This window comes from Myodes glareolus, chromosome 19 (genome assembly GCF_982192425.1).
Source record: "Myodes glareolus chromosome 19, mMyoGla1.1, whole genome shotgun sequence".
Taxonomy (NCBI): Eukaryota; Metazoa; Chordata; class Mammalia; order Rodentia; family Cricetidae; genus Myodes; species Myodes glareolus.
Window position 1 is genome coordinate 48,413,960 of NC_142044.1, and position 17,792 is coordinate 48,431,751.

The window sequence follows — 17,792 nt, forward strand, 5'->3', positions numbered from 1 at the left end:
TCCACTTGAGCAGCTGAAGGAGACACCTAGAGTCAAACTCTGGCCTCCGTATGCACAGGTACATACCACAGCTTGTCTGAGGAGCCTGGCACCTGCCTGGTCAGCTTTCCTCCCACCTGGCTGGCCCCATTCCCTGGTCCTTCCTACGGAGAGAGGCAAACACGGTCTTATCAGACAGGGCTGGTTGGGTGGGGGAAGGAGAAGAACCAGGACAGGTGTAGAAAAGCATGCAGGTGGAGGGCCCAGGCATGTGTAGGCATGCTTGGGGTAGCTGGCTTGAGGCATAAGTGGGCAGGTGAGGGATCAGAGGGAGGCTTCTAGGTCTTCTGGGGCTCCAGGCAGAGGAAGAGTTATTCTCTGGGCCTGGAGAGACCTTGTGGGCAGCTCTCGGCAGGGCAAAGTTAGACAAAGGGCAATCAGTGCTGATGGGACAAGAGGCCTGGGGCTAGAGACGGAGGCTGTGGCTCTTCTGGTCCCTCAGGAGGCAGCCTCTCCTGGGAAAAGTAGAGACCCCCTGCAAATGCAAAGGCATAAGCAACCAGGCTGGGAGGGAGTAAGGAACCAGGCTGGAAGGGAGTAGGCAGGCTCCCAGGTTTCCAGGCTCCCTACATTGACCATCTTGTGGTCTGCTGATGTGTGTACACACCAAGCAACAAACCTTTTGGTGTGGATCCAGCTCCCAGCTCCTTTCTCCTGTGTCCATCTGCTACGGGTCACACAACCAGGCAGCAGAGGAGTGAGAGATGCAGGGTTCTATACCCCCGCCCAGGCCCCAGGGCCCAGGCCCAGAAAATGTCCCCTTCCCTGTGTCAGAGTGACACCAGCTCAAGGGGAACCACACTCTGCCCCCAGCCCCTGGAGCAGTCCAGAGGTGACTCGGGCATGCGGTATCAGCCAGTAGAGCAGGTTTTAGCCTACTTGCTTTTTCCTCTTCCCACTCTGGATTTCTGCTTTGTGACTCTCTTTAATGCCACATGAGATGGGCACACTGCCCCCCCCCCAACCCTTGGACACCTGCATGGCCGGTCATGTAGACACTATGTTGTCAGTGTAACAGCCATCATCTTCAGACAGCTGGGGACAACTTGCAAGAGACCCCCGAGATAGGGCCTGTTGGCTGTTGGCATTCCCTTATAGAAGGAAGCAAGGAGAGCCTCTGGACCCTAATCTGAGATCCCGGCTACTCCTGCACGGCCCAGCCAAAGCTGCGTATGATTTTGCCCTAGTTACAGGTGGCTTTGCTGTGGTCTGGGAAGGGGCTCTAGTATATTGGGGACGGAAGGCTAACTCTAGGGGACCCCACCTATGCAGCTGTGGGGAAGTCACTATCCATGCAGAGGTAAGACTTTCCAATGTGTGGCTGTTTGGGGGTGACCCATGGCCTGTTAGTGAGACAATAAACTCACTGGTTCAGTAAGTTGGACATTGGCGGAGTAGTACTTTGGTCCGTCGTTAGTGCCGTATCTGGGGGAGCAGACATTTGGTTATGTCTTCCCTAGAAAAGTTTGTCCAACAACCCTTTCTTAGCAACCATGGCAGGCTGTGTACCTGGAAAAATGAAGTGACACCTGATATTCAGGCCAATGATCCTTAGGGACACTGGGTTCTCAAGAGCAGAGAATTATGGATTCTGAGAGGAAAAAGGGGCTTCTGATTGAGGCAGCCCAGCCCTTGTGGGGCATCAGCCTCTGCACAGCCATGGGGGACACCTCTTCCTGCCCCTCTCAGAGTCCCCTCCCAGCATTGAGGGGAATAGCTGTGTCCTGAGGCCAAGACAGAAACGTTTAGAGAATCACAAAGCCTGTACCACATGTCAGGTGACTACACGTGGCTCTTTGGGGACCCATGGCTAGTACATTCTGGGTTCTTCAGGTTCCTGGCCTTAAATTCCTCACCCTTTCACTACCCCAACCACCCCACTGCTCATCCAGGGGCTGGTGAAGGTGGATATTAGGAGTGAGCAGGCACTGGCTGTAGGGTATACAGGGAGCTCATCCTGTCCCGACGATAGTTCTGCTAACTTGCACCTTGAGGTGACTTGCTGCACTCATCATCACGGTCCCAGATTGGCACCTTGAGCGGAAGTCAGAAGCCTCTAGTCTGAAGTTTCTCTCTACGCCTGTGCCTGGGCTGATGACGAGGACATGATAGCCTGGTTCAGCTCCATGCCTCCTCTGCTTGAGCTGTGCTTTGGAAGCCCAGGGAGTGGGGTTAGCTGGTTAGGTGGCATTTCCGAGTCAGACATCAGTTTCTGCAGGTATGTGTGTGGCATGATGACAGGTGTCACCCTACCCGTCCAGCCTGGAGTAGGTCCATTGGCATAGAACCGTGTGAAGCCTGACAGAGTTTCATGCCCATCTCCTCTGGGAGGAGAGGTGGGTGCCTTTGTGTGCAGCCCAGCTTTTTGCTCTTCCAGTTCATCTAACTGGTGGGCAGGGTTTTTTTTTTTCCCCTTTGGAATTGGGAGGTGAGGCTCCACAGAGCTGCTCCTTTGGCACCCTGGGACCTTTCCCTCACGGTGCCCCACCACCTCTTCTTTGCGTTTCCTTGCCTCACATTTGACTCAGCTGCTGTCCGTCTGGTGGAAGACCAGGAGCCTCCCTTCTCTGCATTTCTCGTGAACCTGTTCATCCGGCCCGGCTGGGTCTTCACGCCTGCTTTCTTGAGACCTGCCCTCCTCTGGGACTTAGGGCCAGACGTTTGGGCCCTGGGCCCTGGCCTGGAGGGCAGTGAACTGGCTATGCTGAGGGAGCAGGAGCCGTCTCTGCCGGATAGAGAGAGAAGGCCCCAGTCTGGTGCCAGGTGTGGCCTTGGAGCTGTGGTGTGACTGTGGACGGAGACATGCCAGGAGGCAGGACTGTGTTACAGTTGGATTTTCATGCTTCAGAGCTTGGGTTTTCCCAGAGGGAGAACAGTCTTAACCCCGAGGCCTGTGGACTTGAGACAATGTGGTGAGTTTGGAAGCTTGTGGAGGTCTCTCCTCTGCCTTCCCCCTTTCTTTTCAGCCGATTTTCTTGAGTAGTTTTCATTAGGACAAGATAAATGCACCTTTTTAAAAAAAAAATGTGAAATTACTGTCTATGACAAGTTCACTTGAGAGGCAAATGTTGTTCTGCTCCAGCTGTTGTTTGTCACCTGTCTCTACCTGTAGAATTTGCCTTTTGAAGCAGAGAGTGGTCTGTTGTGGTCAGATGTGTTTGTTTATTTATTTGGCTGTTTCCTGTAGTTTTCTAAGGTCTGACTGTGGTAGCCTTTTTCTGGTAGATGTGAATGACTCATAAGATGTTTGGGGTTCTCTTGCTGCTGTGAAAAGTGTGGCCAGGGGATAAGGATGTTGGAGGGGAAATGGGAATGGGTGGGGGAGAAAAGAGAGTGGAGAAGGGGTGGTGGTAATGGTGGAGGGAGGCGTCACGGGGCTCTAATTATAGAAGATCCAGGACCTGGTCTAGGTAGTCCTGGCCTGGATCTATGAGCTAGCTGCTTTTTCTGTCTGTCTGTCTTTCTTTCAATTAATTTTTTACTTTATGTGCTTTAGTGTTTTGCTATGGGTGTTGGGTCCCCTGGAACTGGAGTTACAGACAGTTGTGAGCTTCTATGTGAATGCTGGGAATTGAACCTGGTCCTCTGGAAGAGCAGCCAGTGCTCTTAACTGCTGAGCCACCTCTCCAGCCCTGAGCTGCGCCTTCATCTTTCCTTTGGAACTCTGCAACACTGTATGGCTTCAGATTTGTCAGCTGCTGGGTCCTGGTTTCTGGATGTTCTGGGTGTGGGGTGAGGTTCCTTGCGGGAACTCGTCCCAAAAGCATAGGATAGGGGACCCTATGGTGATATGGCCTTGGCGCAGCGCTGAGCAGGATTACTTGAGACAGAAACAGGAGCTGAAAGTCAAGGCCACAGCTGTGTGGACTCAGGAGATCTTGAAGCACCAACCCTTGCCAGCTCTCAGGCTGAATTCAGGCTGGGCCTGAGGGAGGAGTGAATGAGCCAGGGGAGGTGTGCGTGGAAAATGCTGGGGACAGGAAATGGGGAAGGTCAGGCCGTGGACTTGGCATTCACTGAGGTGGTGTGAGGTCAGATCAGCGTGGTCCAACGCATTAGGAGAATCCAGAGCATACATGCAATAGACCCTTGGAGATCCATGCCCGAAGGAGTACAGGGCAGGTCTTTCTCCTGTTGAGCTGTGTTGAGTTGCATGGGAGTGGGCCTCACTACACTGGGAACTGCGCACTGTGGGAACCGATGCAGAGCTGGCTCTTGACTTTTCCATCTAGATATTCACATTGTTAGAGAATTAATATCGCCTAGCACGGGATTGCCTGACAACCCAAATTTAACCAATGAACTTTGTTCTTTGACATGAGGCTGTGCTCTGGGGAAGATGGGAGCACTCCCCCCATCAGTCCCTTGCAGTGAGACGGTACCACCTATCTCTGGGTTGCTCCATCCTGGATCTGGGTGGACAAAGGTATGGGTGGATGTCCGATAGACCTAGTTGAGAAGGGATTCTCCATTTGGGGGGGAGTCTCCTTGCCAGAAAGTTAGTGAGCCTCCCAGCTGTGTCTGGCCACCAACGACCTTTCTCTCCGTAGCCTTTACTATGCTTGGAAAACTTGCTGCTTATGACATGAATGTCAGTCACTGAAGCCCTGACAGAAGAGGGGATTGTTTAAAGAGAGACTGTCTCCTGTGGCTATCCTTCACCTTTGTTCAGGTTTAGAATCCACATGTGACAGGAAGGGGAGCTAAAGCTGACCTCCATACAAGACACCAAAGACTTTCACTCAACACTTACCAAAGGAAAGGCCAAGGGCCAAAGAACTGCCAGGCTCAGGACAGGTGGGGACCTTACATCCCATAAACGCCATGAAGAGTTTGTCTAATTTTTTTTGTTATTATAAAAACTCAGGAGTCAAATATTGGGGTAAAAACCTGATTCATCAGAGAAGCATCAGAGAAGCAACCAGCGACCTCCTTCCTCTCTCCTTCCCCTGATCCAAAAGGGCCTGCGAATCTTTCTAAGTTCCTCCTTGCTACTTTCTGTGTCTCTCTATATGTATCCTGGGTCCTCCAAAACCTCTGTAGTTAATTCTGGTCAGCTAGTCACTAACCCCACCCCCTGATTCAAGGTTAAACTTTATTAACAGTCAGAGTGTCACTGTGCAATCAAATATCCTGCAACATTCCCCCATTTTTATCTAAATAAAAAGAAAAAGTTTTTAACTATATACAATAAGAACAGTTATCAGGTAAAAATTATATTCATAATGTCCAGTCTATTTGTATTTAGCAAGTTTGGGAGAAGTATTATCTATCTTATCTTGGTGAGTTCAGAGTTTTATACCTAAACCACTTTTTATCATAACTTGTATTAATAATTTAAAAAATACTTTTAGACCTTAAAGCATATTCTTAGATAAACAACTTAAACTTTTATATTTCTCAAACTTCTATACTTTACATCTCTTTTGTGAGTTTCTTTTCTAAATTAGTAACAAGGAAAACCGTAACTATAACTATCTCATCTTTAACCCCTTTAGAGACCTGAGAAGGATATAATGTCACCTGAGTAAATAGGAAGTGCAGATCAAACAACTTCTAAACCTCTAGAAACAACAAAGACATCTGACTGCTTGGATAGTCAACCGAGTTTCCTCTGCAAAGTTGGGGAATCCATCTTTGGCCTACAGGCCTAGAATATCTGACAGACTTTTTTGTGAAGCAGGAATTTTGAGGACTGTCATAATTTGTCTTGGCAAAGTTCAGCAGTTACCTTCTTTTATGTCCTGCTTGTTCAATTTGGACAGCATACTTTCAGCATTCATGGTAAGGGCAGTTTCTTCCCAGTGGATAACTTTGCCACAACAAAGCAAACTCTATATGGAGGTTCTTTGATGCCCATCATCTTTTTTTTTATTTTTTTAAGTAAATGGGTTCTTCCAGGAGCAGACGTGTCTCACTTCCTGAAAAGCCTTATTTTATTAAAATATCTTAAATGCTATATTCTGTAGGTCTCCAGAGTGTTTGAAGACCATCTATCTATCTAAAATATATCTCTCTTTGACCTTGAAAGCATACCTAACATGGCCACAGATTTGATTTTTATAGATGACTAACTACTAACCTGCATTTCTTAATTATCCAAAATAATTTGTCATAATAATTTTCAAGAAAAATAGAACTTTATATTACGTTGTTTAATGTGATGCATAGGTGCAATACCTGAAACAAGAGTAGAAACATATACAGTACAATAAAACTAACCTTAAATTTGTATCAATATACAAAAATACTTTAAACAAGAGTGGAAACATATATACAGAATAACAAAAATAACCTTAAATTTGTATCAATATACAAAAATACTTTAAACAAGAGTGGAAACATATATACAGAATAACAAAAATAACCTTAAATTTGTATCAATATACAAAAATCCTTTAAACAAGAGTAGAAACATATATACAATATAACAAAAGTAACCTTAAATTTGTATCAATATACAAAAATACTTTAAACAAAAGTAGAAACATATATACAATGTAACAAAAATAACCTTAAATTTGTATCAATATACAAAATTACCTTAAACAAGAGTGGAAACATATATTCAGAATAGCAAAAATAACCTTAAATTTGTATTAATATACAAAAATTCATACCAATGTAAAATATTTGAAACCAGTAGTTGCTTTTTTTTTAGTTTAAAAGTAGACTCAGTAATTCACCTTTCTTCCCCTATTATTCCTATATCCCCCTTTTTCCTTTCAGAAGATCCCTGAATCTAATCTTCTTTGCTAGTTTCTTCCCTGAGCATGACCAATAACAATTTGCAACCAACTTCCCTAAGTGATGATAAACATCTATAACCCACCACATGGCGAAAAACACCCTCCCTACCTTTTAGGAATGTGGGCATCGTGTTCTTAAAATTACTTCCTGTTGTCTGGGGGCCGATGGCATCTTTGGGGAACTCTGAGAAAATTGAGATTGTGGTCAAGTTCTGGGAGAGCTGGCTGCTGTCTAGTCTTGATGTGATGGGAAAATGTAGGGCTTACCTGAAGTCCTGACTGGGGTAGTCTGTTAGGCTGGATGGCCATATGAAGAGTTTACCTAAGTTTTTTTATTTTTTCCATTCAAAAATTTACACTTCCTCCCCTCCTCCCATTCCCCTCCCACTCCCCCACTCACCCTCCTCCCTCCTCTTCCCTCCTTAAGAGAGGGCAGGGAACCCTGCCCTGTGGGAAGTCCAAGGCCCTTCCCCCTACATCCAGGACTAGGAGGCTTTGCATCCAAATAGATGAGGGTCCCAAAAAGCCAGTACATGCAGTAGAGACAAGTCCCAGTGCCTTTATCAATGGCTTCTCAGTCAGCCCCCATTGTCAGCCACATTCAGATTTATTATTGATAAAACATGGAAGTCAAATATCAGAATAAAAACCTGAATGAAGATGAAGTTGGGTTACTGTGGCCCTGGAGGTATCCCAGCTATGTTTTTTTGGCAGCGCTTATGCACAGGAACCACAGGTCAGGACAGGGAGGAGCCCTAGCCCTGACGCTTTCTCCGCCCCCTTAGTTTCCATCCTGGCACCATCTGGTTTTGCCCAGGCCACCTGCTGGCCTCCAGGCTAACACCCACCTTTCCTTGGCCTCGCCCCTGGGTGCCAGCTTCTCCCAGGCTCTGCCTATCAGTGTGTGCTCTGGACAGGGATCACACTGTGAAGTTTAGACAAAGAGCCAGCCTCCAGCCTTTACTCTGACTCTTGGGTCCTCTAAGAGGTACACGAGGCAGACTAGAAGTCCTGATATCTTAGTAACTTAGAGATGAATCAGGGCTGTTTCTGGCTGTGACTGGAAAGGAGATGGCTGCCCTAGGTGGCCCTGTGACAGGAATGGTGTTCTTGGTCTCCTCTGCCTTCCTACTCTAAAGTGAGACCCTCCTCACACTGGCCCCTCTCCCAGATTATCCTTGTGGGACTCGCTTCAGCTCTCCAAGACCTAGGTGGCAGGTCAAAGGCCACTGGTTTGCTGTTCAGTGGTTGCCTAGTATCTATCTGGGAGGCTTCTGAGGCTACTTTTCACCCCTCCTGCCTCCCACTCCTTCCTGCTTGGGCTCCACCTTGCCCTTGGTTCCTTTACAGCCTTCAGGGGCTGAGAATATTCCAGGGCTGTGTTTATGTGGGTTGTGTTTGTGGCTACTTCTTGTACCAGAAATTACTTCAAAATATTTATTAACTTACTGAAGAATGTCCACAACAGCTGCATTACATGTCGGCATACACAACACATGTTCACTTACAAAAATGATGAGGAAAACAGTGGAGCAGGACCCTGTAGCTCTTCTCAGGGTCCCCTGTGATGGACAGGGGGAATATGGCCATGTTCCTGAGGGTGTTCTGCTATGGACAGAGGTATACGGGCACCTCAGCCCCTGGTGTCGTTCTCTTGCATGTGAACTCAGAAATTAGCTTGCTGGGTCACTGGGGCTTTCAGTCTTCCAGGGACCCCCTTCCTGATGCTTTCCTTGGTCCTCTGTGGTTGTGACTGTGTGTGTTTGTGTGTGTGTGCACGCTCACACACACACACACACACACACACACACACACCACTTAACCGTGCCTCATACGCAGGCTCACACCCTGGCTTGGCCCCAAAGGAGTCCTGAAGCAGCAAGGCCAGATTCCATCTTCTGCCTCGTGATAACTGTGACTTCCTTCCCCAAGTCCTCTTCCTTCATTTCTTTAAAATAGTACGTGCCATGTCTAAAGACAGAGAAGAGGAACCAGGAATGCTGCTACCTTAGGCTTCACTGAGGCATAGCCTGAGAAGTACCAAGCAGGTGCTTGTCTCTGGCAGGGTGTAGCTGGCGTTGAATTGTTGATGGCTGGATGGCGTGATTACCTATGGCTAATTTCTGCCACCTCTACTCCTCCATGAAATCTGGTTGAGCCTCCTAAATGGACCCTGAGCTGCCTGCTGGGTTCTGTGTCCACCACCTGTGTTCCGTTTTGTTTCTTGAATCTTTTTTTTTTTCCCACTTTGGTGCCTGTGCTGGAACTAGCTCTTGGCCTCGAACTCAGAGCGATCCGCCTGCCTCTGCCCACTGTGTGCTGAGATTAAAGGCGTGCACCACCACCGCCCAGCCCTGTTTCCTGAATCTTGGCCACTACCTTCTCTCCTCTGTGGGACACAGGTCACTTGGGGGGACCATTGCCTTCTTTCTTCTATGAGTCATAGGTCACCTGGGGGAACCACTGCCATTTCTTCTCTGTGGGTCATAGGTCACTTGGGGCCCCATGCTTTGCTTGGAATGAGATGATCCTTGACAAAAGTTGCCTCTGCCATTTCCTCTCTGGTTTGTTTTGGTAAGAGGACCCTGGCCATTCCCTTCCCTGCACATCCGCCAGCTGGCTCTTTCCCTTGGTGGTGTGGCCTTCTGTAGGGTGGCCCTCCTTGGCTGTCACTGGCTAACCCTCAGGCCAGGAGCACTCTTCTCCTCGCTGAGACCTCTCACCTCGCCCTCACCCCAGCACCAGAACTCAAGCGTGCTTAAAGCTCACGCCTATACTCCTGGCATTCTGGAGGCTGCGGCAGAAGGATTGCTGCTAGTTTGAAGCTAACCTGAGTACAGAGTGAATTACAGGTCAGCCTGAACTCCAGCCTGAGATCTTGTCTTAAACAAGGGCAATTTAAAACAAACCAACAGCACGCCTGGCATAGCAGGCGCGCCCAGAAGCCCTACTAGGTGCGCCCAGAAGCCCTACTAGGCGGTTGTCTGCAGGGCTCCTGAGCAGTGGCCCTCACTTCATTTGTCTTTTCTGGCTGGCCGGGAGCCGCCCCTGCAGTCTAGCACTCTCTGGAACAGCGGCTTCCAGCCACCTTGCCCTCAGGCCACCAGAAGACTCTGCCTTAAAGCCAGCACGCTTAAAGCATTGCATCACGCAGGCTTTAGCTGTGCGGGCTGTAGGTGTCAGGCATACCTGCAGGGCTTTGTAGCTCGCTTTTCAGTTTTTCTCCTATTTGTGGGACTTGAGTTTTAATGCAGAGACCACAAGTGAAGGGTGCTGAGGGGTCCCCGGCTACCAGGCAGATGGGAATTATCTCCTTGCTGCGTGTGCTTTTAGACATATAATGTTTCGTAGCAGTTACACTGGTAGTGCTGGGTCTGTACATATTCAGGGCTAGGTCTGCGTGTGGGTCTAAGCCCCACTGTGTCTCTGGCTGCCATGGCCTCTGGCTATAGCTGAGCCAAGCTGAGGAAAGCAGGAGGAGCTGGAGGGGAAGCTCATTTGGTGGCTCCCAGGTTGTTTACCTGGGAAGCTGTTTAAGGCTGGAGTTGGTTCAGTGAGGGGCTCACTGGACTAGCTCTCAGCTCTACCTGGCTCCCCCACCCACCTGATGCTAGCTAGCCCTTATTGATAAGTATTTAGAAAATCCCCGGTTGTGGGTTTCTCCACCAATGCAATAAGTCGAGTCTAGCTGAATTAATGAACAGAGCAAAGCAACTCCCAAGTTATCTCAGAAAAGATAGGAGAGAAATCACATAACAGGTCTAGAGTCTGGGTCTTTTTTTTTAAAAAAAGCTTATTTGTTTATTACATACGCACATGTCATAAGAAGGCTCCAGATCTTATTATAGATGGCTGAGGGCCACCATGTGGTTGCTGGGAATTGAACTCAGGACCTCAGGAAGAGCCAGTGCTCTTAACCTCTGAGCCATCTCTCCAGCCCTAGAGTCTGGGTCTTTAATACCCTGTAGGCATGATCTTGAGCGGTTGTGGGGGAGGAATCACCACGTGATGGGCTTTCTCAAAGGGGCAGAGCTAGAGGGGGACTGGGGTGGAGCTTCCAACTAAACACTTGTGTCTGGTTGTATATGGGGAGACATGAGCAAACTTCTGTTCACCTCAGATACAGGCATGGACCATAGACCAAAGAAATGATCTAGCGTAGTGAGCCAGTGGGTTTATTGGGGTTACTTACAGGAGCAGTGGAGACTCAAAGGCATTTGCACCATCAAAAAGCCCACCCTAGCATGGTGATGACTCAGAGAAGCTACCACGCTGGGAGTACCCTGCATGGCGCAGACAGCTTGGCCAGTTGGAAAGTCTCCACTGCGCACAAAGTGCCTCTTCTGTCACCCCCGGGAGGGACCTTGCGAGTCTTTTAACTTTCTGAACTGTGTAAGTTTCCTTAGCTTTGGGTCTCACAAACCTCCCCCCTCCCTGCAGAAGGGAGTGTTTCAAACCCTCTACGTAACTCCTGCAGAGATGCACCCTGGGAGACTGGCCAGGTCAACAAACCATTGGATCCAGTTGACCAGTCAGTGTGCCCTGGGGACATGGAAGTTGTGCAGGGGTCTGGGAACAAGGCCCAGAGTCTCCAGGTGGTGGTACTTGATCCAATGCGCTGATGGGTCTTGTTGACTGTCAGGTGTCCTACCTGTGCCTGCCACCATGAATAGAGGAGCCAGCTGGATCTCTGAGAAGGTGCTGGTCAATCCTGGGTAGACCGGCCTCTGATTGAACCCTCAAGTGGCTGTCCATCCTGTCTTGGTCTGGTCTGGATCTCATGCTGCCTTCTTAACTGTGGGCCTGACTGGGAGAATAAGACACATCCCTGTCACCCCCAGGCACTGTGACTGTTCACATTGGGCGTTCCTCCCTGCACCCATGGCTGATGCTGTTCTTGTAGGCTCTTTTGCCTCAGGTCCAGCACACAGCTCCGGTGGGATGAGAGGGTGAGTGGTAGGCAGCGTTCTGACTTCTCCTGTCTCTGTAGCCTGGGTTTATGTAAAGCACCCCTGGGCTTTGCTCAGGACGTGTGTTCCTTCAGGATGTGTGTTCCTCAGGCCTTCGAAAGTGGAACCCTAGTGCCGGTTGCGGGGCTGAGGTTCTTGCTGGCCTGTCCAACCAGTTAGTGGCTCAGTAACTGCTAGGACCATTGTGGGAGGTCTCACTCTTCATAGATACATTGGTCTGGGACAGAAGGTGTATGTAGTAGCTACCTGCATCCCACCTGGTTTTGTAAATGTTTGTCGACACACATGCAGCTATGCCTGTTGGCACTGGGACAGGTAATTGGGCAGGGGCTAGATGGCCCCCATTTCACCTGACACTGGGCTTCACACAGCACCATCTCTGAAGCCCTGGGAGTGCAGAGAACTGCACGCTTTCAGATCAAGGGTGGTGCTACAGTGTGCTTTCTGGAATGTGGGCCAGCGAAGGGAGGCAAGCTATATCCAGGAACTATAGAAGGTGTCTCCTCCAGATGTCTCCTTGGTTCCATCCTCCGTGTTCCTGGTTGCTTGGAGGATGACTGGAATTGGTAAAAGAAGGCTTTGCTAGTGAGGAATTCTTACATAGGTTTCCTGTCACCGAGTGCTGTCACTTACATAATAGGGGTTTTTGCTTAATTACCTGCTGAAATGCAGGTTTTCCTGTGAGCTGTGTTTTCTTAAATGAACCCGTGTGTGACTGCTCTGTTAGGTTCCCACTGGGTTGTCTCAAAGGCCCAGGGACCTGTGGTGGATGTGTCAGTGGAGGGCTATACTGGGAAGGATGTCTGGGCTTGGAGCTCTGGAGTGTGTTGGGAACAACTTAATATTGCTGCTGTAGGACCTCTTACCCTGCCTGCCTTCTCAAGCCTCAGTTTCCCCATCTGTCAGTTGGATTAGCAATAGCAACCCTCAATGTGGCAACCAAGACTAAAGGAGGTCTAATGTTTGCAAGGGTGGGGGAGAGATGGATGGTTGGGGAGCTTGTTCTTGTCAACTGAGAGTGGGCCAACAGGTGAGATGCTGGCCCTCAGGCAAGGGGGCAGACATCCTGGAGTGACTATACTTGTCAGCGACATTCTGACCGTAGCCTCTTTGCTGAAGTTGCGAAGAGTTGTGTTCTCTGAAAACTGGAGGAAAGCTCCCCCCTTGAAGTCAAACCACTTGGTTTCAGGGACTATGGAGGCCTGGGGGAGATGAGAACAGTGCTGGGATTGCTAAACATGCCATCGTCCCCACTTCCTGGCTCAGCCACAGGACTTCTGTCTGGGCTCTGTGCAGTGAGCCTGGAGTGTTTCATTTGGAGCTCACAGTTTCAGAGGGTCAGCCATGACCATCATGGCTGGGACCACAGCAGCAAGCAGACAGGATGGCATTGAAACAGTAGCTGAGGGCTTCCATCTTGACCCATAGGCAGAGAGCACAAACTGGGAATGGTGTACGGTTTGGTTTTTTTAGTTATTTAATTTTTATTTTTTTAATATAGGGACTCGCTATGTAACTCTGGCTGTCCTAGAACTCACTATGTAAGTGAAACTGGCCTCGAATTCACAGAGATCCCAAGTGCTGGGATAAAAGCCTTGCACACCACGCCCATATGACTTGGGCATTTGAAATCTCAAAGCCTGCCCATGTTACACCTTCTCCAACAAGGCCAGCTTAACAGTCAGGTCCCCAGGTCAGGTGCATTTGGGCTCCCAACAGTTGCACAGCTTACAGGACCACGTTATGAATCTAGAGTGCAGGAGGTGGCTTCCAGATGCACCTTGAGCCTGGACAGACTTAAAACCCATTAGGTATGAGGCAACATCCCAAACCTGGTGCTGGAATGACAGTGGCCAGGAGAAGATGAGGTGTGTGGACAGGATCTTGGGTAATACCCTAGAGGCCCTGGCTTCAGGGAAGCATGTTGGTTTAGGGAAATGTGCTGGTTGGTAGCTTTGTGTGCATGTTGGGGTTCTTGTGTCTGTCATTGTCACGGCAGCCAGCAAGCCATAGGTAGGGTTGGAATGTGGATTAGAACCTGTCTTGCCTATTGATCCTTGACCCTATTTACCATGAAAAGTCTCAGAACCCTCTGTTGCTCCACCCTTTCAAAGTTCAGTTGCTTCATGACATTTTCTTGGAGAGAAATATTACTTGCCTCAGACAGGCCACCAATGACAAAACAAAATAACAGTCCTGCCAAAGTCCAACCTGGTGAGCCAATGAGTTTATTGGGCTTACTTAAGAATATGGGAGAAGGGTTACTGCCTACAAGAGTGTGGGTGACCTCTAAACAGCTACACCACCCCAAAGTCTCTGTGAGCTGGAAGCTTAAACACAAGCAGAATCATTATGTACTTGGTCATGATGTACTTTGTTTTATGTGCCTGAGTGTTTGTTTGCCTGCATGTAAGTTGGTCTGTGCACCGCGTTCACACCGTGCCTCTAGAAACCAGAAGAGGGCGCTGGATCCTCTAGGGGCTGGAGTTTACAGATGGTTGTGAGCTGCCATGTGGGTGCTGGGAATTGAGTCCAGATAGATTGACAGTTTCTCCATAACTGCATAAAAAGAGTCTCCCTTTCAGTTAGGTTTTGTTACTCTGTATATGTTTACTCTTACCTCCCAAGATCAAAGGATCACCTACAGCTTGGGCTGAATTACTTACAGCTAGGGGTGTGCAGGAGGGAGTTGCCAGAATCTGAGGCAAGGCTCTAGGGACCCCTCCACCCTCTTCTGTGAGGGAAGATGTTTGCAAGTATTCTCAGATACTCTGCTGACGACGGTAATGGCTGTTAGCTGAGGGAGCGGTGTTTTACATGGCTGACTGATGTGATTGCCTGACCATGGGAAGTCTAACCCCCTTCATGTTCTCCAGGCTTAGGGGCCACCTTCCCAAGAAGACAGAGCTTTGGCTGAGGGCCAGGAGGCTCAGTCTTGCTGTGCAGCTGGCGGCCCCTGGGATTGTTACGCAGGAGCAAGGGTTGGCGTCCAATGGGAAAGAGGATGTGGTTTATCCCAGGATCTGTGGGAGAGCTACCAGATAAGGAGGGCTGAAGAGTGTGGCCGGGCCTCAGCTTGTGGGTCGTGGGCTATAGATCTGTGTATCCAAACTCAGACTCTGAATTCAGAGCGGAGCTTCGGCTGGAGGAAGGTGAGCCAGAGCTGCTCTCAGGCCAAGTGCTGAGACTGGCAGCTGCTTTTATTTTCTTAGTCCTGGGCTTGGAAAGGGAAATAAAGCCCTTTGTGGTTCCCAAGACCGGGGTTCTCAGACACTGCCTCCTTTGTGTGTCTGGAAGCCATTCAGGGCTTGCCAGTGCAGTGTGTGGTAACACTCCAGGGCTCACTTGCGGGTCTGGGTGGCTGGCAGCGTGCCACCTGAGCTGGAGGAGCCTAGAGAGCAGAGAGCACCCACTGGCCTTCCTTGCAAGGGCCTGCAGATCCTAGATCATCAAAACCTTTGGTGCCAAGCCTAGCTCTCAGGTTGGCAATTACATGTGTCCTTGAAACATGCCCCGGATAGTTGTAGCTGGGGGTGTGTTTAAACACACCTCCTTCCAGATAGAATGCAGGAATAGCCCAGCTGATGGCGTGGCAAACTGCACTCTGATCGTGTGTCACTTCCTTGACGAAGTCTGTGACTTACGGGGGGCGGGGGGCATTGAGCTCCAGGTGGTGCCTGCTCATTTGAGGCTTCTTTGATCTTGACAGAAAGGCACACGCCCCTCCAAGTCAGTCAGTCAAGGCAGAGTCTGGTGCAGCCTTGGGAGAAGTCCAAGGAGGGACGGAGAGGCCACCTGAGAACCTAGTGGCACCAAAGGAGCCAGCAAAGAAAGTGTCCCATCTCAGGAAGTGCCACGGCAGTACACAGAATTTGACAGGACAAAGGGAGCGGGTGTGAGGGAGCTAGCTGCAAGGAGGGCTGGGGTACACGTGGGGGAAGTGGGGTACGCAGAGATCCTGTGGATTCATGAGAGGGTCCTGCTGTAGGGAGAATAACTAGGCTCTAGGCCAAAGAGTCACTTCCTTCCATGAGCTAGGGATGGCGGTCAGTTGTACACAGTGAGGTTCGGAGGGGCCTGTGGAGGATGTATGGCAGCTGAAGTCAGGGTAGCAGGGGAGACTTGAGCACAATGTTGACTTGGGGGGCAATGCTTCTGCCCTTTGCATCAACACACAGCCTTGGAGGGTGGGCAGCCCCAGGCAGCCTTGGTCTAGGCTTCCTCCTTGGTAAGCCAGGTGATGTGTGTAGTTGAACAGTGGCCTCCAAGTTCATGTCATCTGGAAACAGGGTCTTTGCAGCTGTCGTTGAAGTGCGGTCACCCTGGGACAGTGTTCCAGCTAGCAGGGGATGCCAGTGTGGGGGTGGCAGATGTCCCTCATCGGGCCATGTTTACTGAGAAGGTCAGAAGGGACCTGTCTCGGGTGACTTGAGTTTTGGTCCTTTGCCACTGAAGCCTGAAGAGTTCATCTTTTTGAGGGTACTAAGGCGTACCAAAAGGGGAGCAGTGGGGCTGGGAAGAGGCCCTCCGATTCTCCTTACTTGGGGAGAGTCTATGCATCCTGGTTCTCCCTTCAGTACCTGTGTGAACAGCTCAGCAGGACCCCAGGTATGGAGCTGAGCAGGTGGCCAGGAGCCTGAGCTCCCATGGGTAGCCAGCCTGCCGTGCCTTCTTTTGGGTGGTGGCAGGCTGGATGATGGGTACCTTTGTCTCCTTTCCTCATTTGCTTGCTGAAGCTTAGTGGGGAAGTTGACCCTAGTTCCAAGGGAACTCCAGAGTCTCAGTCTGGGGGGACCCTCTCGAGGGAGCCCTCAGGGAGCCAAGAATTCCATGTAAAAGCATGCTTCCTGCCTTCTTCAGCCTCTAGGTAGCCTGTGTCCACCCAGGTGCGTACCCTCCTGAATCCATGGCATTCCTCCCCCGCCCCCCTTCTCTGCAGCCTCTAGCAGCAGGAACAGGGCTGGGCATTCCCAGAACAAAAGGAAGTCAGTGGCTTTGCTCTCTATCTTCCTTTCTTCTTCTTTTTTGCTTTATTTTTATTTGTGTGTGCACCCACATGCTTGTCGTGTACCCACGCGTGTGCAGAAGCCAGAGGAGGACATCAGATGTCCTCTGTCACACCTTAGTTCCTTGAGACAAGGTCTGTTATTAATACTAGAGTTAGGCTGGCAACCAGCAAGCCCCAGTGCACCTCCTGTCCCCAGTCCCCGCAGCACCAGGGTTACAGGTATGCACGTGGCTGGGCTTGCCTTTTTACGTGGGTGCTGGGAATTTGAACTCAGGTCCTCATGCTTGTTAGCAAGACCACTTACACACTGGGTTCTTTCCCCAGCCCCTGATCTTAGTTTTCTCAATTAAAGCCATAGGCACCAAAGTTCCTGGAAGTGGGCTGGGGTGCTGGTATTCATTGAGAGAAGGTGGTTGGGGTTTTACAAGACAAAGCCTTCTAGGATGAATGGATATAGTTCCATGTCCCCGAATGCACCCTTAAAAGTACTTAGTACATTCTGTGGTGTGTGCATCTTACCATAGTAAATAAACTGCTGGAGCAAAGACATTGGAAGGCACTGTGGGGCATTGGAGAGAGACTCGCTGAAGTCACTCTGAGCCAGCCCCCTGGTGAAGCTGTATGTCTTCTCATACCTGTTTGCACAGTGTGACCATAGGGCTGTGGCTCTTTGCAACTGCTGTCCCGTATGAGGCCACAATAGACATGCCATCTGCTCTGAGCATGGCTGGTAGTGAGTGAGGGTGGTACACAGTGAGGCTTTCCACACACAAGGTGTGCTCGCTCCGTTGTATTTGTGGCGGGATCAGACCCCACAAGGAGGATCACTGACTTTGCGGACGTCTGTGCCCTAGGATCCCGGATCACCTGCAGTATTAGTGTGTGTTGGTTTCCTGTCCAGTAACTCAGCCAGTTTCTGTGTGAGCTAGGAAGTGGTCCCCCCACTCCACCCCAGTTTTGTCACGCAGCCCTGGAAAATGTGAATCTCTCACTCAGGTCGGCTATCTGAGTTCCCTATTGCAGTGT

General features: G+C 49.8%; 1 protein-coding gene across 2 annotated transcripts in view; it reads left to right on the forward strand.

The window, feature by feature from the left end:
• Window positions 1-17,792, forward strand: part of Gramd4 (GRAM domain containing 4) — a 76,155-nt gene that overhangs the window by 12,956 nt on the left and 45,407 nt on the right. Inside the window, exon 1 of one of the 2 annotated variants that reach the window (XM_085678868.2) lies at window positions 2,737-2,951. The exons of the other annotated variant lie outside the window; for it this stretch is intronic. Within the exon in view, the coding sequence (XP_085534994.2) occupies window positions 2,842-2,951 (110 nt within the window). The 5' untranslated portion in view covers window positions 2,737-2,841. Of the gene's footprint in view, window positions 1-2,736; window positions 2,952-17,792 lie in introns of those variants that run through there. 2 annotated transcript variants of the gene reach the window in all.